This window comes from Dermacentor variabilis, chromosome 6, assembly GCF_050947875.1.
Source record: "Dermacentor variabilis isolate Ectoservices chromosome 6, ASM5094787v1, whole genome shotgun sequence".
NCBI lineage: Eukaryota > Metazoa > Arthropoda > Arachnida > Ixodida > Ixodidae > Dermacentor > Dermacentor variabilis.
Window position 1 is genome coordinate 161,127,661 of NC_134573.1, and position 24,761 is coordinate 161,152,421.

Here is a 24,761-nt window from a genome sequence, read left to right on the forward strand (position 1 = left end):
CACTACATATTCGCCTCGTATTCATAGCATGTTCATACCGTATGGACACCGTAGTTGACCTGAATATGTCAATCTGTAAAATGTTCATATCGAATAGGCCGCGCTGCTTTCAAACATGCGCAAGATCATGCCGACCCGATAGATTATGCCGACCTGGTTTTCCTATTCAAAAATAAAATATCTTCAAAAGAATACGAAAATACAGGATAGCCGTATGTCTCAGGCACTGTCATTGCTCAGCGTACATCAATATTTGACGCGAGACGGATCGGCTGTAAGGGCGCCCGGCAATCCGTCTACCGGCAAGACAGCTGACCGATTTCACGGAGCTTTCGCAGGCATTCACCGTGGCCTGCGCACACGCGTTGGCGGCCATGATGGAGTAGACCGCCACAGCGCCCGTGGTCGTCGATGCTACCGATGGAAGTGGCGTGTCGCTGCTGAAACCGCTGTTGTAGCTGTGTCCGGGTGGTGCGCCCCCTCTTGATATGCCGGACGCCTCTCGCCTGGACACAACTGGGAGCGTGTCATTGGCGCTGCGACCCAGCGAGGGGACGTTGGTCCTGCTCCCGGGCGCGCTTCGCTGTGTCGCCAGGCCCGCACTTGACTAACTTGCAGCGGCCACCGGTGCCAGGGCTACGACGCTAGACGTGCGGGCATCAACCATCGTGGTGCCACCAGCATCTGGCTGGTCAATGGGGCTCTGGTGGTCAGCGAAGGCCCTGGCGCCGCCGGATGATGCTTCAATGTATCGGCGCACCCCCTCGGCGTTCCGCTTCAGCCTGTCGTGGTTGGTGAACGAGTACGTGAGGACGCAGGCGCATCCCAGGATGGAGACGCCCAGCACGGCGATGATCACGTACAGGCCCTCGCGGTTGATCGGCAGCACCGGTAAGTTGGCGTGCGCCCGCAACTCGGGCTCCATGACGCTGCACGTTCATGCGGACAATGTCGGCGAGTGGGTAGGCGCCGAGTGAAACGGTGAAGACGCTTCGAACGCGACGACTGCGCCAGCCAACTCAGTCGTCTCGAGTACCACTTCGAGTGCCACGTCGCTGCTGAACCGGAGCCTCGCGAACGTTCGGGGATGCGCGTGCTGCTCGTGCTCTCCGTCACGTGGCCTCTTCGTCTTCTCCCCGTGCTGCCTCTGATGACGAAATCCTGCAAAAGGAGCTGTGGCGCGCTCTGGAATGTCATGCTGTGACACTCTTTTTAGTATACGGGGTGTCCCACGTAATTTTAGCCAAACTATAAAAATATGCAAATGTCACGTAGCTGGACAGAACCATGGTAATGCTGTTTGCCGTCGCTTGGAGATACTCAGATTATATTTGCATTCCGCCTAATTACATAATTCGTCTCAATTAATCAATCACCTATTAATGATAAAATTGTACAGCAACATGAAAAACTACCGATACAGATTTCTGTTGCTCCATATGTGCTACATGAAAGTGTTTTTCCGAGCTGGAAAGAAGCACGCGAATATACGCAAAGTGCCTCGAGCGGCCAGTCGCGCGGCAATTGTTCCAAAAAACTTTACAAAAACCAGGGGAACATATATTTGTCAACGGCTCGAAGTGGCTTTACTCAACATTTCAAAAACAAAACATAGACGTTTTTAGATCCGATATTGGTAAACCGCTTAGGCAAATGAGGGAAACGATCAAGGGAGCACTTGTGTCATCAAATGCCAATCTGAAGCATTATATATACTTCCCATCATTTTCGTGGCAACTGAATTTTCCTTCTCATAATCTTGCACATACATCTAAAGCCAACACTCAGCTCTTTGTACAGAATTCTCGAGGACATTCTTAGCAATATATTGACCAATCGCATGTTACCTAAATGTTATCACATTAAGCCAAGCCTAGATAATGTGGAAACAACGGACGAAAGACTATAGGCATTTTGCAAGTACGTGACGGACACTATTACTTCGAAACACACGGAATTGCAATTATGTGTTGAGTCCTGACCAAAGTATGCCGGAACGTCGAGGGTAGCAAAGTGTTTCTGAATTTGCTTTGGCATTTCACCTGAAGGCCGCGCGCACTGCGATGCAAAGACAGAGAACACTTATTGGCGGTACCTAAATTAAACCTAGTGTGGGTCAAACAGAGAGTGAGAGAGAAGTGACAAGGCAAATGCTGGGAGGCTACAGATTGAGCTCGCTTGAGGTACCCTACGTTGGGGATCTAACTTGTTGGGTCTTCGTTTCACGCTGTCATATATGTCATTAATAAGGGCGCTGGACAGAAAGGATAAAGCAACCAGGAAGGAAGCACCAAAATACCAAGGTATCGGAAAAAAATGTGCTACCACCGATCTGCTGCAGAATTCGCTATAATCAAGTTTCCTTTACAATGAAAGTGCCCAGTTGGCCAAGGATAACTGACTGCCCTGACGAAATCGACAGCATAACGCTGGCTCGTATTGAAGCCATTGTCTCAGCAAAGCAAAGGGCGCGCATAACGCGAGTGCACGAGATAACGCAAATTTAAAAAGAAGGAAATCGACGGATCCAACGCATATGTGTGAATTGACGATAAGCGAAGCTGTCTTTGATGTTTGCTCCATAGTCTTCCTTTCACTTCTCCTTAGTCCTTGCATCTATGTAGGTTCTCTACACACTCGGCTGTTTCTGTTGCAGGCTATGTCTCCGTGGCAAATTTATTCAATTTTCTGTTTCTCCCTTCTTCACTTGTTGCCGCTAGCTGCGCTTGTCTATTCGGACACGTAACGAGAGGCACATACCGATTCTGGGGAATTGGTCAAAAATGTTCATACATACAGTGGCACGCGCTGCAGTTGCACATGCCCGATGTCCTAAGTTGTCTATTCGGGAACGTACCTACTGGCACATCCTCAGTGGCGCATAGCCAGCAGCACACATTGTTGCGTACTGCGCAAGACAGCAGTCACCAATCAGCACCCGCAGAGAAGGTGGAAGGGACGAGCTTCAATTTAAAATTGATAAACTCAACATAGCGTCAGGTGACCATGCATACCATTCGCATTGTATTTGTATGTGGTTTCGATTACCAAGAACTGCCTCAACACTCTTTCGCGAGTATGTACAGCTACGATCACGATCGTGAGTCCTGCCGTCACCAGAGTTTATTTATAAGCTATTGCAATAAACTCTGAGCATTCCCGCCGAAAACGTTTGCGGGGCGCTTCTTTTGCACGCGGTGCACCGGCGCAGCGCGTCCCTTCGTATCGGCTTCTCGCCTTCAGGAATTCCATGCAGTGCCCTCGGGGCAACAGCGTTCATCGTGGGTACGAGTCGCTCTCATCGTATGTTCCTGTCGTACGGACAAAGTGGTTGACCTAGACATGCCAAACCGCTAACTGTTCATACAGAGAATACTAGGCTCCTTTTAACCATGCGTATCATCGACCTGGTACAATAATTCGAAAAGAAATGACAATCAAACGAAGAAAAATAAAGCTTTATCAGAGCCGAGTAGCCCAGGCGTTGTCATTGCGTAACGCAAACCAGTCTCTGAAGAATAAGGCAGCATGGATAGGCGACCAATCGGCTGCCAAGGTGCCTGAGCATTCCGTCTGTACGCATTGCAACACACCCGGCCGGTTCACGTAGCCTCGGCGAAGCCGTTCAACGTGGCATTTCCAGATGCATTGGCGACCATGATGGGGTAGAGCGCCATGGCACCCACAGTCGCCGACGTGGCCACCGCAGCTGGTGCGTGGCCGTTGAAACTGCCACCCTGAACCGTTCCCGGGTGCTGCACAGCCGTCGCCGTGCCGGACGTCTCTTGCCTGGCCAACACCGGGGACGTGTCGGCGCTCCTTCCCACCAAGGAGACACCGCTCCTGTTCCCGGCTGCTCCGCGCTGTGTCGCCAGGCCCACACTAGACTCGTTACCAGCGGCAACCACTACCAAGGCCACGACGGCAGACGAGCGGGCGTCACCAATCGTGACGCCTCCAACGGCCGTCTGGTCGCTGCCGCCGCTCTGCTGGCCAGTGGACACCTTGGCGCCGCCGGAGGACGCCGCGACGTAGTTGCGTACCTCCTCGGCGTTCCGCTTGAGCCTGGTGTAGTTGGTGAACGAGTACGTGAGGACGCAAGCGCATCCCAGGATGGAGACGCCCAGCACGGCGATGATCACGTACAGGCCCTCGCGGTTGATCAGCACCACCGGCACGTTGACATGCGCCCGCGGCTCGGGATCCATGGCGCTGCACGTTCCTCGAGGCGATGCCGGCGAGTGGGAAGGCGCAGTGTGACACGTTATAGACGCTTTGAACACGATGTCCGGGCCAGGAAGCTCAATCGTCTCAAAGTAGGGCCCAGTCTTCTTCGCCGCCACGTCGCTTCTATAGCCGGGGCCTCGAATGCTCGGCAGTGCCGCGTGTAGCTCGTGCTCTCCGCCACGTGACTTCTTCCTCTTCGGTGCATGCTCCCCCCGAAGACGAAAGTCTATAAAATGCCATTTGCAGGCTTTTTGGATGTCCAGACATGCCAGTATCCCAACTGTAGACGATTGTTGGCGTTTGTGGCCTGACTGACCGCTCTGTTCCCGTGATACCCATGAGCCACGGCCAGGTTCGAACGTTGTGGGTGATGTTGGTTAGCAGTAGGTATGACCTCGATGACGAAAGCTCTTAGTTACAAGTACTGCCTTAGCTAAGTACTACCTTAGCCGAAAAGTAATAATAATGTAGACAGTAAAAGAAAAAAGAGAAATTCCTGGTATCGTTTACTAACTAGATAGCCGGTGGCAGCCAAGATTTGGGGTCAGACCAACAATATAAAGCGAACCGTGACCAAGACCTTCTCGTGGGTACACGCCAAAATTTATCAGGAAGCAGCAGCAGCAACGGCGACAACAACGACGACGACAACGAAGAAGGGCGTGTAAGCTAAGTTCTGAAGTCAAAGAACAAGACCAAGAACACCGTTAACTGTCCCGACAACGACGACGACCAGTGGAGTACTTTATTGCCAGGTTTATCTTCCTCAGCATTTACACGCATAAGTGTCCTCCTCTCTGTGACATTCTGTTACGACGTCGAGATAACTGGCGTCTTCCCGGCGCTGCTTCACTTATTGCAGAAAAAGAATTTCGGAAAATCCCCTTTACAGACGTGGTATGAACCTGACAATTCGAAAATTCCTGCTTTCCTTCATTTTAGTGCACAAACTCTCGAGTTGGGCCAACGAGCGTCTGCTCAGCCGTTCAGTACTCGTATCATTTCCAATGATTGCCGTGCTAATTTTTTTTCTTATTCCTTTCATAACACTTCACAATTCGTACTCCCCGATTCACTTTCATTTCATTGCTTGCTTTTTACCTGCACCACGCAATTTAGCCTTTTTTAGATTGACTTAGTTTTGATCAGCGCAAGAATTTTGCCATTGTCGCTTAATTTATGCATGCTATCATTTTCATTTATCCACCCGATCCTGGGCCACTCACACATAGTGTGTGGCGAGAAGCTATGCTGTTAAAAAACGTCGACAAGAAAATCAACCCCACGCTACTCTCATTCCTGCCATATTTCATATCTATTTCGCACCCGCCGTAGCGGCTTAGCACAATGAACATGCATGTCACCAGTATGCTTAAACGTTTGAAACCCGATTGAGTATGGCGTAATGTCAATATCCTTGCCAAGTGCGTCCGTAGGAGAATGTCCGACAAAAATATAGCATCTCTGCCATCTATGAAACAGTCTTCTATGGTCTCGTCATTGGGTTTATACAGCCTATGGAGACGTAGACTGTGTGACTGCCATGCCTACAGTCCGCGATCTACAAGATCCTGCTATCGTGAATACGCAGCTTATGTAAGGAGTGTGTAAGCTGCGCAGGAACCTCCACCCGACTAGACGCACTTGTTGGACGCAAGTGGGTGTTTGCCCGAGTTTTGATTGTGAAGTGAGGCTTCCTTAGCAATATATTTTCAGTTTTATTTTCCATGTAATAAGGAAGAAAGAAAAATAACCGTGGCGGCTTAGCGGCTATGATGTTGCGCAGCTATAGGCATGAGTTCGCAGGATGAAATCCCGACCGCGGCTGCCGCGTTTATACGGAGGCGAAATGCAAAAACGCCCATGTCCCATGCATTGTGGGCACTGTAAATATTCTCAGGTGGTCAAAATCAGTCCGGAGTCCCCAGCTAAAGCGTGCCTCATAACGAGATCGCAGTTTTGGCGCGTAAAACCCCAGAATTAAATTGTTAAATATCTAGTTCACTTTACTGTTGCCATGGTGATATGGCGGTGACAGTGTATTGGCAGGGTGCAACGACGGACAGTCGGAACTCGAAAGGAGCGACGAATAACAGCCACACACAAAAAAAGCGTAGTAAAACGACAAAGTAATTTACGCTGTCGTAAGCATTGCCTTTACATCAAGGAAGCGCGTTCGGCGGTATCGGTGAATATCTTGTGCTCCTTGAGAATGTGTGCTTTTCTTTTTCTTTTATTGATCGTGGCCGAGGAGAAAGAACTCGCAACATGCCAACGCCAAAGCACGCTTCGGGCAGAATTCATTGAAAACTTAGCACAGCCAAGGCGACGGGAATGAATGGGTTTACTGCCCCGACCAGAGCAATAAGACAAAGACAAAACTAGAAGAGCCAAATTAACACAAACTAATAAAGTTAGCTATTGACGCCAGCAAACGTCAAAGACGGTCGGCGCAGCAACTCACCATACTGCCTCACTCAGACGTGGATGTCGCGTGTTGGTCAAGCCTTCATCTGATCGTGTTTACGCTGTAAACAGTGTTTACTACGGGCACCCCTTACCGGCAGCTCTGCATCCGACGCATACCGACGACGTCGGAAGCTGGAGCTGGGTTTGGAACTCGAGCTCATAACTCTTCGCAGCCAAGCGCGAAAGCAACAAGAAAATGCGGGGACTGTTTTTTGTTTACGCGAGCTTCTCGTTCGACGGTCGTCTAACGCCTCCACGACGAGTTGAGTCAACAAATAATCCGGCGGTATTGCGCCTTCCGCGGCGAACGGTTTATTTACGGCACTCACTTGACGTGACCTTACTCGAGTGCTTATTCTCGATTATTTATGGCGGCGAATCGAAATTTTAAGCCCGATAACCATTTTCACGAGCTCCTCGCAGCAACACATTCTCATCGTGGCTTTTGGCAGCTTATGTTAAAAATTCGTAGTAGTAATGAACTGGTTACATAGACTCCTTCTATAACTATCGATGAGGTTAGAAGAGCCTTGTAAAACATGAAACGGGGAAGAGCGGCAGGAGAAGATAGAAAAGCACTCGATTTAATCAAAGATGGAGGAGACATAATAACGCTTGGAAAACTGGCGGCCCTCTATGCGAACTGTCTATCGACTCCAAGGGTTCCAGAGAGCTGGAAGAATGCTGGCGTTATACTAATCAACAAAAAGGGAGACGTTAAAGAATAGAAAAAATAGAGGCCCATTAGCTTACTCCCAGTATTATATAAAATATTCACCAAGATAATTTCCAATAGAATAAGGGCAACACTGGACTTTAGTCAACCAAAGGAACAGGCTGGCTTCAGGAAGGGTTACTCTACAATGGATCACATCCATGTCATTAAACAGGTAAAGAAGAAATCCGCAGAATACAATCAGCCTCCCTATATGGCTTTCACAGATTACGAAAAGGCATTTTATTCAGTAGAGACGCCAGCAGTCATAGAGGCATTACGTAATCAAGGAGTACAGAACGCTTACGTAAATATCTTAGAAAATATCTGCCAAGATCCCGCAGCCACCTTAATTCTCCACAAGGAAACTAGGAACATACCTATAAAGAAAGGGGCCAGACAAGGAGATACAATCTGTCTAATGCTATTTACTGCGCGCTTGGAAGTATTCAAGCTATTAAATTGGGAAGGCTTAGGAGTGAGGATCAACGGCGAATATCTCAGCAGCCTTAGGTTTGCAGATGATATTGTCCTGTTCAGTAACGCAGGAGACGAATTAGAACAAATCATTGAGGACCTTAACAGAGAGAGTGTAAAAGTGGTGCTGGAGATTTATATGCAGAAAACAAAGATAATAATGAATAACCGGGCAAGGGAACAAGAGTTCAGAATCGCCAGTCAGCCTCTAGAATCTTTGAAGGAGTACGTTTGCCTAGGTCAATTACTTACAGGGAAATCTGATCATGAGAAGGAAACTTACAGAAGAATAAGAATGGGTTGGAGCGCATACGGCAGACACTGTCAGCTCCTGACTGGAAGCTTACCATTATTTTTGAAAAGAAAGGTGTACAATCAGTGCCCTTACTGGTGCTTACATAGGGGGCAAGAGATTGGGGACTGACAAAGAAGCTTGGGAACAAATTAAGGACCGCGCAAAGAGCGATGGAAGGAAGAATGTTAGGCGTAACGTTAAGAGACAGGAAAAGAGCGGTGTGGATCATAGAGCAAACGGGGATAGCCGATATTCTAATTGACATAAAGAGAAAAAATTAAGCTTGGCAGGTCATGTAATGCGTAGGTTAGATAACCGTTGGACCGTTAGGGTTGCATAATGGGTACCAGGAGAAGGGAAGCGTAGTCGAGTACGGCAGAAGACTAGGTGGGGTAATGAAATCAGGAAATTCGCGGGCGCTAGTTGGAATCGGTTGGCGCAGTACAGGGGCAACTGGACATCGCAGGGAGACTCCTTCGTCCTGCAGTGGACATAAAATAGCATGATGATGATGATGACGACGACGACGATAACGATGATGGTGATGGTAAAGACATCATCTGGTGGTGCCATGCAGATTCTGAAGTTTAATTTAAAATCGATATAAAGGCCTTTTAATTTTTCAGCCCTCAATGAAGCGCCAAAAAGATAAGACGCTTTGGTTTTCGAACATGAAGCTTGACATTATGCGGCTTGGCCAAAATTGTACGACGTCATACGTGGCGCATCGCCCCATGTGCGCTTTTAGACGGCTGTCCGCAAACACGAAAGACAAGTTTCCTGAGACCTCAAAAACAGGTTTTAATCGTACGTAATTATCTTCGGCAGTTGCATGTCGATAATGACCGACGCCGTAGTGAAAAAGGAACGTTTGAAAATAATTTCACTGAAATAGAATTAGGTATATAAATGGCAAAGAAAGTATTTTGTTTGTTTCCATGTTCATCTCTTCTAATTCGGTGGGCTTGCCGTGAGGTATATGTACAAAAAAAATATAGCAAGATGGATCAAATAAATGCTTGCAGCCTCGTTTGATGCAGGTAGTGCAGCAATGAATTCGCGCACTCGTTGTTGTCCGCGTTACCCAACGGGCAAAATCATCCGTGACATTCAGCTTTCATTTGCTTCCCTTAAGCATCTTGTGTCTAACGTTTTTATAGTGCCAGGACACAGCCACAAGAGATGACGATTGTCCGCCGTGGACACAGGTACCGGGCACTTAGGACGCATTGTATGTTTGTCACTTGCAGATCGCAAGGTGCAGGCGACCGCAGCTGTCGGGGTTACGCCAGCCCGAAGCCTCCGAGGGCAAGCTTTCTCCGCCTGGGAAACATTTCGGAGTAGGAAGCAAACGCAGGGGGTACAGAGAGAGAGAGAGAGAGAGAGAGAGAGAGAGAGAGAGAGAGAGAGAGAGAGGCTTGGGAGGAAAGTGAGGAGGGTTAACCAGACGCGCGTCCGGTTTGCTACCAACACGGGGTTAAATATGCACATGCGTCCTGTGCAAATATGCACATGCAGTTCTGGCCTTGTAGGAGATCCTCGCGAGCCCGAAGGCAGCGGGGCTGGTGGATCGTCAGGTAAAGACGGTGAGGCAGCCGTTCGGCCAGCCAGGCCGTTGAGTGGTCTCCCATTGGGTCCCCGAATCCAGTGCACAGCAATAGCGAAGTTGGAGTCTGTTGGACGACTTGCTTTGTCTACGTATTTGTTGGCGGATATTGAGCGTCTTTGTAACTTTCTTTAGTTCGTTGAATGCACCGAGCGAGTCCGTGTAGATACCAAGTTCTGAAACTTTTGGTAACGCGCTCCCGCCTTTCCGTTTAGGGGACCAAATAAATTCTTAGATGGCAGGTTTCTTGCGCTCCGCGTATCTCCCAAAACGAATTTGTCGATGGCGACCGCGGAGGAAGTCCATTTTCACCAGCATTTCTTGATTCGTGCGCATCGATTTGGATCTGCCCCTGCACTGGTTATAGAGCAAATATGACGTATACTGTTTCTCCTATAGCAACTATGAGCACCGTCGTGGTGCCAAGATCGCGCCGCTTCGTACATGCTGCCGAGATATGGCCTATGTTGTGCACTTACGGTTGGTATGGTTGATGTGACACCAAGAGAAATGCTTCGCGACGTAGTCGAGCCCACGTGAATTAATGTCAGGCGTGCAGAGTAATAAAAACATCGAGCTTTACGAGCCGTGTATATAGTTCTGACGCAGAACACACATAACTAATGCACGCCGTCGCAGAAATAAATAACCCCGCGAAACTTTACGGTGCTGCTGACTTATCGGATTAACACTGCGAATATTGCTGGAATTTCAGACACTTCGGCGACGTTAGAGAACGTATTTATGAAAACGAAGGTAAGTAAGAACAAAACGGCCTATTTTCTTTTTTTCTTTTCTTGCTGAACGTCTCGACAATGCTGGCGTACATAGTAAAGGAGCAAATAACGAATGCTGCGTTTCATCTGTTCGCACAGTTCTGCTTTCTTCTCAAAAGCTGTCTCCATTTGCTAGACTTTGGTTATCTAATGTACTACGGCTCCGTCCTGCTTTCCGACCCTATGGCACCGTGATGATCCCTACATCGCTGCAGCATTAACTTACATCCTTAACGAAAAGTATTTACACAAACAGCATATCGGCTTATCTTCTTAGCATAATTAAGTTATTAACACTTTCAATTAGGAGCTTATTTGAATCATAATGTCCACATCTTGCAAAACTGATTCAAGTACACGTACATCCACCCTGCTTCGATAACAGCCTCAATGCATAATTTATTTTGACAAAATTCTGGAAGGATATAAGACGCTTAGTAAAGCAAACAGTTTTTCGAGAGCGATAGAAGCGCTTTTACCAGTTGCGCTAGTCCAGCATAAAGTGGACCTCTTTAATACACACACAGCATCGCTGATACATCACGTAGGTGTGGCTTAATATAATTTTTGACCGAAGACTTGTACAATGTATGACTTTCATCTTTTAATCGTTTGTCATGTGGATATATCTGGCACTGCTATATTCATATCCAGCAATATACCTTTGTACTTTGATAAAGGACCGAATTTAGAAAGCCTTTTTTTTTGGTTGTAAGTATTATTTCTCATTGGCCAGCCGCCTTCGTCAATAATATGTCCAGCATCACAATTGGCAGGTATGTGCTATACATACTCTCACGAAATGTTCCGCGTAAGAACTTTTTGTGAGAATGGGCCCTGGCTAATTATGACTTATATTGCGTAATTCAGCTGACACCACCTTCTTTCTTTATTCTATCCGCGCGGTTGCTACAAGGTGCTTTTCTACTTGTGCAGGCCTGTAATCTTGATTCCAAACTTCTAGGTAGAAGAGGATATATCTGGATCGTCATTTGCAACAGTTCTGGGCGCGTATCCACAAAAGTATTCTTACGCTATAGAACTGCTCGTAAGAGCAGATACAGGCCAATCGGGATGTTGGACATGTAATTAACGAACGCACCTCGCCAATGGAAGGCCGCACGCGTGAACGAAAAAGTCTTGCAAAGTAGGCCGCTTTTTCGTAGGAGCATTTCCACATTGGCTGTGCCTCGAGCGACACCGACTCTAGATAGTGCTAAGCGGTATATCGAGATAATCACTGCAGTGTCAGCCAATATCCCAAACTGCACTCACGCAACGGTAGTTTTGCGAATACGGACGCCGATTCCCAAACCTGGTAAATTAGCCGCCCTTCTCTCCCCTCATGAGCTCCTGGCAATCACTTAGATACCTCTCTAGAACACGCATATACCGCCAACACCCGCGCGGTAATTTCGTGATAAGCCGTTCACTCACGCGTGGAAGATTGCTTCCCCCGTTGCCGCATTTCCCATAGAGCGCGCACTCCGGTGACGTATTCATGAGACTGGGTGGAGCGGTGCAACGAATAAAAGGCGCGTTCACCGACGGAACGAGCACCGCGGCCGATGCGAATCGCAACATGCCGGCCGCGCCTGTTAAAGACTGCGTTCGATTAGAGCCGCCTAATTGCGCGACCCAGCCTCTCTGCTTCCTCCATCAGCGGCCGATTGATGGCTGACTTCCAGGTGCCGTGATCAACCGAGCACGCGAGGCATTGGCGGACAAGCCTTTCTTGCGCATAGCAACGGGAAAACTCTGGTCGAGAAAACGAAGTGGACTGAATCACAGAGGCACAGCAGTGCCTCGTAAGCGAGAGCGTCGGCAGCACTACCGAGCTTCATAGATGGACCTTCATGTGTGCTATACCTCCATCTAATCCTTAGCCATCGCTGTTTCTAGACATGTTCAAGGCAGAAGCGCAAAGAGAGAGAGAGAGAGGAGAGTTCAGGAAAGGCAGGGATGTTAACCAGTCAATAGTCTGGTTGGCTACCCTACACTGGGGGATGGGAGAAGGGGAAGAGAAAGAAGGGAGAGAGAAGGTGTAGATACGTGTACGGACAGCACTTCAGTTAGAGTCGCTCGAGCAAACCAGAAGTTCTCAGAAAACACAAAAGTGCCTTCACTGCCTTCTGAGCCGATGATCGGTCGGGACGGTGCTCTAATATGGTCTGTTCACTAAGAGGACGATCATCTAGTTTCCTCAATGTGTTGGACAAAGACTGTCTTTGTGCTTGAAATTGAGGACAATGGCACAATAAGTGGTCAATGTTCTCTTCGCATCCGCAAACATCACATGCAGGAGTATTAGTCATTCCAATTAGTGCTGAGTAGGCATTCGTGAAGGCAACTCCAAGCCATAACCGGCACAGAAGAGACGCTTCACGTCGGTGTAGACCCGCTGGAGGTTTGAGTTGAAGTGACGGGTTTAGTCTTTGCAGTCTTGTGCGCCTTGTATGTGCGGCGTTCCACTCTGCCAAGGAGATCGTGAGAAGCGCAAAGAAGCCGTAAATCCTCGCCGGTCTCGATGCTTGGTAAACAACATGCCATCAGGGCATGCCGCACGGCGAGTAATGCGTTGAACGCAGTGGCAGGTGAAAGGAGGACAATTAACAGGATGAAAGAGACATACAGACACTTCAAAGCGAGAACGACGCTTTCAAGGCATTTAGCGTTAGAAATATACACGACGAAAACAATAGTAACGGAGCGCCTGTATCGTGTGAGTACGCCCTGTGACATAAAAGGTGTCGTGTGTGCAAATTGGCGTGCACAGCGCTGCTCTCTCTCACACCGGAGCCTGCTACTCTTTCTCTCTCTCTCTCTCTCTCTCTCTCTCTCTCTCTCTCTCTCTCTCTCTCTCTCTCTCTCTCTCTCTCTCTCTCCCTTTCGCTGTGAACCTTGACACGATAAACGAGTGAGTTGAAGATGTATCCGTCTCTGGGGGTCATGGCAAGTGATTAGTGTCAAAGACAACCCCGTGGCGCGACGAACTTCCGTGACATGGCGCCATGCGCGAAATGGGGCAATCGAAGACGAAGAAGAAACGCGCATCTATCTCTCCGGTGCGGCGTCGGAAGGCGACGACTTTATGCGAGTTTATCGATGTTTATCGGAATGGTTCGCGAGAATCTAGAACAGGGACAGTTCCGATCGCGGTTAGACTTCACAATGAGCCCGCTCGGGTCGATGTTAAACAAATAAGGAGCTGTAAGGAAGCCAAACGACAGACGACGAAAAAAAAAAGAGTCTATACAGTGGCCTGAAACGATAACTATAAGCGAAATAAAAAAAGAAACACACAGAGGAAGAGAGCTTCGAAGGCGCTCTAGTTCTTTGCGATAACTATATTTGCTGCAATTTCATGGCTGTGACGCGAACGACATGAACAAAGAAGAGCGAACTCTACCTTCTACGTCACAACACAAAGAAAGTTGAGGTCACAGCTAGCGCATGGTAGTGCTAACTCGTAAGCACATAGCAAATTCTACATCAAGACAAAGAAAAAAGAAAAAAAAGAAGGATTTTTTTCTTACCTATAAACGCGCAAAATAAAGAACTCAACCTTCCCCTTGTAGATAATTTAAGTATTTGCTCTGTAACAAAAGTTATCTTGCTTTCGTAGACCTTCGTATCGCACCTCGTGGATTTCCTCGTCACACAACGGCACGCCGGTTGTGCGGCCAGCGGTCAATAAAACTCTTCCGTTAGCCCGCTTCGCTACAAGGGCGGCACAGGAACAGCTTCGTGGCGTAGCCCACTCAAAGCTACTGCTGTCTGATTTCTTCCGAAGGGAAGCGGCCGCGAAAGTTCCAGGATGCGTTGCCATAAAAGGCCGCTCATCACCCTAAGCACTTCCCTGTCAACAGCCCGTGAAAATGGCTCTTCCGAGAAGGGTGCCTGCGCACCATTCTTGGTCCGTCATCCATGGTTTGCCATTACGAAGTTATTTTCGGTGTGTTCTCTATTCTTGCTCCCACCATGAAGAAACCCACTTGTCCCGAAGTTGCGTGATGACTTCTTCAGACCAGGAAAAGCAAATACCAACAGCATTGAATTTGTGGGATCATTTAGTGATAACGGGAGAAATTTTCAGCCTTGCTAGGAAGGGATTCTTCGAGTGAGGAATAGCTGTAGCATATTGAGAGCTTCAAATGTATACATGTGTAGGTGGTACGTGTGCTGAAGAAAACGAAAAATAGTCGGTTAGGAAAATGGTACTAAGGGTAGGCGGACTGAGATACGGTTGAGTGAGATTGTAAGAGCTACGCAAGCAAAAACAAACAGACAAAAATTAATTAAATCAAAGCTTGCGTGATACAAAAAAAGTATCAGCAGATGAAGTTGGCAGCACTTCGCGGCAGCACTTATACGAAAATATAGATCAAGCGCTAGAAGCAAAAGTTCGAAGAAACCGAAATTGTGTGCGTTGCGGAAACAAAGTTACCGCTGTAAGTCAAGCAAGACCAAAATATGTGGAAGAGATCAGACGAAAAAAGTCTGCCTAAACCGTGCAGGTAAGTTGTATAGACTAAGCACGAGGAAATTGATGCGTTGGTCTTGCTCTGATGCGTTGGACGCGCTGTTTACGCGTAGATTCACCTTTGGGTCCAATTTGGCCACTTAAGCGTAAGAGTTGTTATCAAACAAGCTAACGAATCTCAACGGAGCTGAAGCAGCACACCACCGCTAATAACATGAACGCACGTATTGGCACAATTGACGCAGACAAATGATGAAATCTTCAGGTTCTTGATAGAGCTGAACTGATTCAGCACAGTCTTTATTACACAAGATAAGGTCTCAAGTGGCCTGCATGTTACAAATTAATTTTGTTAAGATGCTGCTGAACTTGAACAACTGCAGCCGTAACCAAAATTGCCGGTAAATGAAAGGATGTGGCAGTGAAAACAAAAAATTCATTATTTACAAACTAAAGCTGCTAGATATTTCTGTAATCGTTAACGGAAATTCAATTACTGATTCATTGGGGCAATTCTAGCGTCCTCGAGCGAACGAGAAATAAAATTTTGTTGAATCTAACAAGCTCCTTTGTTTCTTCAGCTGCAGATTTCAACTTGTTCGTTACGAGCTCCCTAAATCAGAGCTAGTTCACTCTGACTCGAAAAATTACAAAGCGTATGAATCGTCTTTCGAAATTTTTTTTTTCCTCTGCTTCTCGTGCCCCAAGAAGCCATACCATAACCATTGAATTGAAGGACAGCTGTTGTAGCTTATAGCTCTAAGACATGCAAAACTGACCGAGTACTTTAGTGCATCCACAACGCGACGATTGAGGGCCGCTGACTCGCTGTCGTGATCCAGTGAATTGGTGGGACCGTCAATGAAAGCCTACACACGCGGTAAAAACGAAGTGGTCAGTTCGACACGTTAACAGAAGCTGCCACAGCGGCAGGACGATGAGTTGTTAATGAAGAGGCGACACTGCACGTGAAATACACGGAAAAGATGGATGCGCCGTCGCGTCTTTCACAAAACGAGCCAGTGACAAGCGGGAACGAGGTGAACATCGGACACCGCCGAGCTGACGTCGCAGTATTGACCTACGACGCCGCGTGGCATATATGAAAGGCCTATACCAGGATTTGGGGAACGAGCGAAGGCCTATCCCTATTTCGCTCGTCGAATAAGCAGCGCCAGTGCCTAATCCAGAAGTCGCTCTCTTACCCTCCGGGGCCGCTCGATCCTTGTGCCATTGTGAGCGAAGGCTGGCAAGCGCTCATTTCCTTACCCCGCTTTCTCCGGTGACTAATGTGCGGTCGGAGGCACAAGCCATAAAGAGAGTGAACCGAAGGAAGCCGAAGGGAAATGAACGCCGAGAACGCGGGAAAGAGGCGGCGGGTGCACGAGCCACGCGGAAAGCGACAACAGGCCAGATGAGTGAGGCAGACAGACAGAGAGCGGGGGCCTTGATGGAAGAAAGAAGTTTCGACGAGAGTAGGTAATGGAGCCGACGAGGAACACGGTCAGACGTCGCGGTGAGAACGAGAGGCGAAGAGGATGGGAGAGCAAGGGGGGGGGGGGGGGTCTGGAAAAAGCTTGAAGGAATGGTTCGCAGCTAATGGCCAATGAGACAGAACGGGACGAGGGTCATCACTCACGCGGCCGCAACTGCTGGCACGGTCTGGTCGCGCGAGCCGAAAGTGTGCCCTTCTGCCGCATTTCGATCTCGGGGGGGGGGGGGGGGGGGGGGGGGGGCGTTCATCGATTGAAGATGATCAGAGGAAGCTAGCTGCCCACTGTAAGGTGGCTCTTCCGATGAAGAAGAGGCGCCGGGGGCGTTGTGTGCACTTGCGGTGACCCGTTAAATCCTATGAGGGCCCTCGTCACATAACCGCAGATGTGAACGGAGGAGACTCGAATACCAAGGCTAGCATAGTACTCCCCGCTTGTCGGGGGCTGACCGCTTCAACGTGATGAAAGTCCACGCCATTCGCGCAATGGTAGAGCACTTGTCCGAACATGAAATGATGTTATACAAGTGATGGATTGGTATGAGAAAACGCGTCTGTGATATATACACACACCCGTCTTTCTGACACCCGCAGTGTTGGCTCAGTGGCAATTGAGTTCCTACGCGCCTAATTACGCGCTTCGTTGCACTGTCGTACGACAAGGTGTACTTAAATAAAGATCATAAGGGCGCAATTTACATAGAAATGCTCAAAGTGTTAATATACAATGCGGTGCACACTGTAAGCCGGTGTGCACCGTATCTCGTATTGGGTATACACTAGTCTGTACGTCGTCGGCACTTCCAGGGCTCCTCCGTGACCCTGTGAACCTGTCGCATGTACACGAGACACGACTACTTCAGTACTCCTAAGATCTCGCTGATTTACTTATTTACCGAATTAATGACTCAATCTGCGAGGAACCGTGGTACCAAGGAACTGCACGAACTGATGGCGCCGATTTCGAACTACGCCAACTGCAACAAAAAAGCCCCAGCATTCATTGACTCGGGGCTAGTTCGTACGAGCGTACCGCAATGACATGCGATAGCACGAGATTTACACGAGCAATAAGCGGGAAACCCTTAAGTGCATGATTATAGCTGACAATCATTACGTGGGTTACGGAACAAAGCTCGTTCGTCTGCGAAAACGCAAGTCATCCATGACGCCGGTAATAGATTCCTATTAATTGACAAGCAATCGGGACATTGCACGCTAGTAAGAATTCTGTGCACGATGCAATTATGTCTGTAGTGTCCCATTAGTAAACGCGACTCGCTTCGACAAAGAGTGCTGTGATTAGTCCCTTAGATGCCCGTTTTAGCTGTTCGACAGCCTGAGCAAGCACTGGTTTCTACTTGTTTTGATGACTAGCAATTCGCGTCTGCCGACTCAAAGCATTTCCAAAGCGCCTGCAATGAAATAAGAAAGACAGCAGATAACACGTAAGTGCATGGGCTCATGACAAATGCTGGGACATAGTAATTTGGTGCTCGTTTACGAACAGTTCGGCCTGTAATTTCGCATCACCTGAAAGGTCCGTCTTAAGAAGTGTTGTATAACTGGAATTATGGTCGAAGCTTGAAGCTTGAATTATGGTCGAAGCTTATGCCTTGAAGCTAAATCAGGGCACTGAGGAAAGGGGCTGAACGAACCGCAATAATTACCCCAGAATTACAACACATTACACTTACCACTAAGCACTGTACTCTGCGCCCCCTGAAGCTCGCACAAGGACAGTTTCCGCCTAATTAATTGCTTTCGCAAACTCAAGCCTATACTGAGTATGAATAGCTGCCGAGACGCCTCGTAAAGTAAACCGCACACAGTTAACTTGCCCAAATGCGTACTCATCATGAACTCCTGAACAAGTGTCTCGCATTCAATTTCGTTTATAAAGCGTGACAAGAGGAAAAAACATGTTAGCGAATGCCACATGATTTCTGGTCGAAGGGACAATAACAGTTGCATAACAGCTTGAAAGCCTTTCTTGTGCACTTGTATGTCGCCGTCATTATTGTTTGCTTTTCTTACTCAAATGGAATAATCGTCCGTCTGTTGCTAGACCTCAGTAATATAGTGTAATTCCTAAAATCATGCCTCCATCACCGAGACTAACATTTATCTGCTCATTACTATAGTTTATTTTTGCTGCATCTTTCACGCTTTATCTTCTGCCGTTTTTGCGTGTCTTTACCAAGATACTGGAATATTCTAGTCTTTCAATTTTAACGTAGAAACGTTTTATGACAAAGTCTCCCACCACACTCCGATCAAGATCGGTAACGCAAGCTGTGCTAATTGTGACACAAGTTTAAGCGAACTGCGAAAAATAAAAGACCAAATAAAAGACCTGCTGCACAAAGGGGCCTTTCTGTGCCATTTTCGCAGAGTCAGCGAGTCAAGCCATCCGCACTATGTGTTCCTCGTTCTTCATTTACTTAGTTCTGCAAACCAAGCACGAAGTTATTTCCTCATTTTAAACGTTTCTATATATCTGCTCTATTGCAAGATTTCAATGCAGAAGAGCTTTCTTAATTCGCACGAGAGCTGGACCAATGAAATATTGCAGAAAGCCACAAAGATATACAGCTGGCACTTCTGTAGTCCGTCCTGCAGAACGTGATTCGCTCACATGTCGCTCTTTCCAAATGATGCCACAAATCACCTTTCGCCGAATTCATTCATTCATTCATTCATTCATTCATTCATTCATTCATTCATTCATTCATTCATTCATTCATTCATTCATACATTGCTTGCTTGCTTGCTTGCTTGCTTGCTTGCTTGCTTGCTCTGCTACCAAATCTACCAACTCGTTTGCGGAAACTCTAACGGAGCTTATTTTATTGCTTGCACACGTTTCAATCGTCGAATCACCGTCATTTTAGTTTATCACTTTCGGTGTGCCGAGAGGTGTACTGAAGATCGGTCGCCAACACGAAACGGGGGACTCCAAAAGTGTTGAAGCGCTCCAGATAGGAACACGGCATGTGTTCCTCGGCATTTAACTACTCCCCTCGCCCCCAACCCTCTTCCCGTGCGCGCACGTACCTCCGGATTTCCTACGTACCCTCCGCCATCAGCACACTTCCGTGTCCCCCTTTAAGCAGGCAACACAGGTGCGTAAAAACCATCCAATTTATGATACGACTAGTCGTGCCAACAAGCCCGACAAGATTCCGACAAAAAAATTCCAATGAACTCGGTTTTAGCCAGTTTTTCCAACAATTTCCAGCACTTGCGTGTCCTGAGCGCTGCGAAACTTTCGAAATTGGTCGCGCCGGGCGCAGCTTCGGCGCCACGCCTACTTTGATTTTGAGTTCAAATGGTCACAAACTTATTTCGCACGATCATCGTTATCCTCGGCTTCGGCTTTGTCTCTGACGTCCCGGAAGCTAGCAAGCAAAAGTCAACGACAAAACTGAAAGAGAAGAATGAAAATAAAAGGAAGAGATGCAGCCAGCAACTCACGGGCCTCGCCGGCGTGCTCCTCGCCGAACTGCTGGACCGCCGCAGCGTGCATGACCCCGTAGTTGAGCTGCATGCCCCAGCTGAGGGCGTTGACGAGGCACACGCAGACGCACACCACCCAACCCCAGCCGCCCTCCGGGTAGTAGTGCTGCCGTATCGTGGCCGCGATGCGCTGCTCGGCGCTGCTCAGCTGCCGCGGGGGATCGGACCGCGACGATGGCCTCTCGGGACGTCCGAAGCTGTCCGTTCTAGCGTGTTGCTGACGGCGTTGGCTTTTGCCGTCGCCCTCGGGCGTCACGCACGCTCTTCTGCCATTGGTTCCTTCACCGTCAGACTCGGTTTCCACCTTTATCTCGTCGGCAAGCGTGTTTTCCGCAGGAGACGCGCCCGTCCTCGCAACCGACGAAACGACAGGCTTGAACGGTGTCGAAGATGCGCTGGCCATGCTTCCTACCGTCTTCGTTCCCGTCAAAACAACGTTGCCGGACGCTCTAGAACGGCTCTCGATCTTCACGGTAGAATTTTATTATTGTCCTCGGAACACCTAGAGGCTTGAGCGAATCTATAGGGCCGCTTCTTCGTAGCTGTTTCTGGGTTGAGACGACGTTGCCGCTGCCACAGCGCGTATTCACTCACTCGGTGTTCTGAGACGGGAGTCTAGACACTATAGTCAACAAGTGGCGCGCTTGTCTGGAGCAATCCATTCGCGCCATGATGTTTTCTTATAGGCATTGCGTCGGATTCACTTCACTTTTCACACATTCACTTTTGCACTCTCACAAATGTACGGACATGACAAAGTCGTTCCACCACAGCGTTTCACATTTTTCACTCACACATGCACGCATACGACAAAAAGAAGCGAAGACGTCACATGTTCTTAAAGCCACGAAATGCAGCGAAGCATGTTCTCTTTACATATTTGTGTAGTTGGTCGTCTGGCTTTCAAGTACAGTAACGATGACCTTTGTGGAATGGTACAGCTGTATAAACGAGCTTAGATGTCGTGGAACAGCACAAGGACTAGTAAAAAAAATAAGTGTTACGTGATGGATACCCGCTACTGTGCTATAATTACACGTAGGACTACATATAGGGAACACGGAGAGCTGGTATTTGAAACGGCAGTGTGTCACTTCACTCGTAATCAGCGCTTTCACGGAGTCTGTGCTCAAGTGTGTAACGGTACGTTACGGGCTGCAGTGTCTTAGATCTATATACGCAGCTGTGTATCTCTTAGCCATTGTACACAAACAGCAGTTTCCCGGATACATATTGGCCTTGTTTTGTACTGTATGGGTATGGTGCCTGATAGAAGTAAAAAGCACTCCTTTACATAAATAAGAATTTCAGGACATGTAATATGCATGTGACGACACTGAACACCAGTGCAGAGCCGGCACACAAGATTATAATCTGTAGCCTGAGAAAGGTTCACGTTAAATTATAGCAGAGAATAGATTGACAGCTTATCATGAAGATAGCAGACTTGGCACATAGAAAGCCGGTATGCGCTGAGGTTGCAAGACTAATCATGTCAGTGCGCATATTACCTGGAAAAAATTGCGAATAATCACTAAATATATCCTGCAATCAGGTCACGCCTCCTGCCTTACAAAGTAGTTCAGAAAGAGAATTGGTTGATTGAGCGTCAACGCACCGTTTAGGCCCTGGTGCGTCGAACAAATAACAATAAATATTAACGCAGTTGCTATAAGGAAACGTTTGAACTATTGAACTATACTATAATGAACGGATGATAACCACGTTCTCTATTGAATGTCCGAACACTAATGTAGTATGCATTTGTAAAGAGTTAACAGCCATAATCAATTGTACTGGTGCAGATCACCAATATGATGGACAATATATCTAGCTGAAGTTCCGCGTTGGCTACAAGTCATTACTAGCTTCAGTTTCCTGGTCTGAAAGTTGAAGGGATACATTGTTACATTTTTCGGGTTCGGCATGAAGCTTTGCCGGCAAAATTACCATTTTCAGCCAGAAGTGTCGGGAGGATTCGAATCGCGGCTGAATGTAGAATGACGCAGAAAAAAAAAGCAACGTGATCTAAATTAGAAGCACGCACTCAAATATCTTGCAATTGTGCGAATGATGTGTTCAGATTTTCTTCGCGCCAGTCAACTTTGGTTTTTGTCAGGCCGGTAAAAGCCTTGTGGGTGTTCATTCATGACGTATTCTTCCCAGCTCCGCTTACTCGAAACAATTCACTGCTTTTATGGCTGCTAAGAGCATTGATTTTACTGAAATTCCATGAACAGCATAGCCATGCGCATAAGTTTCAGGATCGCGTGCACATTCGATACTTCCCTGTCGCAAACAAAGCTCACCACACTTTAGATTCCGCAAAATAACCAACGCACGTTAGACTCAGACAACGAACTGTCCTGCTGCTGAAGAAAGATACGTAATACAAAGGCACACTACTCTACTCTAGCGAAAATGAGTGCTGTTCCATAGATCGCAGGCAATGTTTTTGTTTATTTAAAATTAAAAACGAGATCTCACGCTGGTCAGGCCACGAGCCGTGGTTTGTAAAAAGACACGAAAAGCAAAAAAAAAAAAAAAAAAAAAGAAAGGAGAACGTTGTCAGTAGCCGCTGTTATGAGACCCGCTAGTCGTAAAAGATCGCGTTTCCTTCAGCTAGGCACCGTCTTTCGGCACACGCAGGTACAGACGCACGAACACAGTGGCAATGAGCTTTTGGAATCTGCACAAAAGCTTCGAACTTCTATCTTTCGGACTTCGCCGAGGTACTCTTCTTCTTCTTTGATCAAATGAAAGAGAGAATTGGCGTCGCTTGGTGAAGTGCTATATTTGCTTGGAGTACCGAAGCAGGCTTCGCGATCACGCACTCAGGTCACAGTTAAAGACACCAACGAGCCTTCTTCGGAAACTTTAGGAAGTACTCAACTCGTCGCGTCACCACGTCTTCTCGATCACGCTTCAGTAAACGGGCGTCTCCTTTGGAGAAATGTAGCCGGCGCCCACAGCATTGTTCCAGGCAGCATTATCTTTCCACGCCAGATGCGCATCTCTCGCTGGACAGACGGACGCATACGAGCCGCCTGCGAAATCTTCACACGTCACTCAGCGAGCATGTCACGGAGACGGCACAAGCCGTCGCGTCTTGCGGCGAAGTTTCGTACATACTTGGCGAAGCAGTAGCAGACGGCGCGTTCCTCAAACTTCTGCGAGACGCCGAAGAAGCGCCTCTTGGGTCCGAGTGGCCCGGTACACTGCGACGCAGTTGACCGCCCCGACGGGGTAGACCGAACCACTCGCGCCGCTGCCGGAGCGCGACTGATGCCGGGGGGTCTCGCTCGCCGCTGCGCTCGCGATGCGTTGGCTCCTTCGGCTGCGTGGAGCTGCGCAAGCGCGCGCGCATGCTGCCGCGCCGGCCTTTCGCCGCCGCTCTTGCTCGCCGCGTAGCACGTGGTTATTCGAGGGGTTGTTATTCTGTTACTCGTGCTAGACCGCAACTACGAGCAACGTTGCGAGCTGCGCTGGATGTAACGGCGGGATGTATCTCGGCGAAATCGGCCTTCTCATACTCCCTACGGCGAGCATATCGGCCGAACGTCGCGAATGTTGCGGCACTGTACCAGATATTATATGAAAATTTCCACTTTCTCCCAAATTTAGCAGTAGTAAGAGCGATAGGGCGCAGAGTTCTGGAGACCTGGAGGTTTGTGCTGCCTCTTTCCTCCTTCCATTTTAAGCGCGGATCGATCAATTGATTGATTGATTGATTGATTGATTGATTGATTGATTGATTTATTGATTGATTGATTGATTGATTGATTCTAGCTAACGGCCCAAAACAACACTGGGGCTAAAAGAGACGCCATAGTGAAGATTGATTTTGACCACCTGGGCTGCTTCTGCAAGTACTTAAATCTAAGCGCATGAGTGTTTGTATTTCACCCCCAGCGTAGTGCGGCCGCCACGATGGCCATTAATCGAACCCACAACCTCGTGCTCAGCAACAGAAAAATCATAGCCAATGTGCTGAGACACCGTGGGTGGGTCGAGAGGTTATATCATTGGTTGATCGCAAGTAAAATGGTGCAACTTGAGACGGGGCATAGGAGAAGGTGTGGTTAAAGTGTTTAAAAGTGTTTATTCTTCTTTAGGTTCTTGCCTGTTGCCGTTCTTCACCTTTTTTTTCTCATCCTTGTCTGAAATGCAATCAGCACCTGGCACCCGCGCAGGCAGTTCACTAGACCGATCGTGAAAGCTGGGATATCGGTTACCCACGGACCCTAAAATAAGTTAAGACCTTACACAATGTGTGTGGCGATAGGAAGTCCTGTGTCCTAAAATCTATGTTTGTCCCGGACACAGGTGTGAAAGCCGGTACTCCCGTCACAGCGCTCGTGTCTCAAGCATATTGAACCACACGCTGCTTCCAACTGCCGGACATCAGAAATGATATTGTTGTTTCTATTCCTGTCGGCAAAGTTTCATTGGAAAGAGTACTGTTTACTACGGAACGCTTGACGAGAGAATTCAGAAATCGAACCTGTGCGAGGGACAAGTTGCGGTGGACTTTCATGTAGAGGTAAACTTCCGTATAAAATGCGACGACATCCACGAGGTCATTCCGAAGATCGAATCATGTATTATTGCGCGCTCAGCTTATTAGTAGTAATAAACTTTATTTATCAAAACGAGAACTTGACACCTTCTTCCTAGGAAGGCTGCGTCCTCAGTCCAGGGC

The 24,761-nt window shown here is 48.0% G+C and overlaps 1 protein-coding gene across 2 annotated transcripts in view; it reads right to left on the bottom strand.

The window, feature by feature from the left end:
- LOC142585603 (monocarboxylate transporter 13-like) overlaps positions 1-23,327 on the bottom strand; it is a 64,657-nt gene extending 41,330 nt beyond the window's left edge. The window contains exons 1-2 of one of the 2 annotated variants that reach the window (XM_075696489.1): positions 23,192-23,327; positions 20,018-23,106 (exon numbers count right to left, since the gene is read on the bottom strand). In XM_075696489.1, the coding sequence (XP_075552604.1) occupies positions 20,018-20,462 (445 nt within the window). In that variant the 5' untranslated portion in view covers positions 20,463-23,106; positions 23,192-23,327. Of the gene's footprint in view, positions 1-20,017 lie in introns of both variants that reach the window. The other variant, XM_075696488.1, reaches the window with a different exon arrangement.
- Between the last annotated feature and the right edge of the window lie 1,434 nt (positions 23,328-24,761).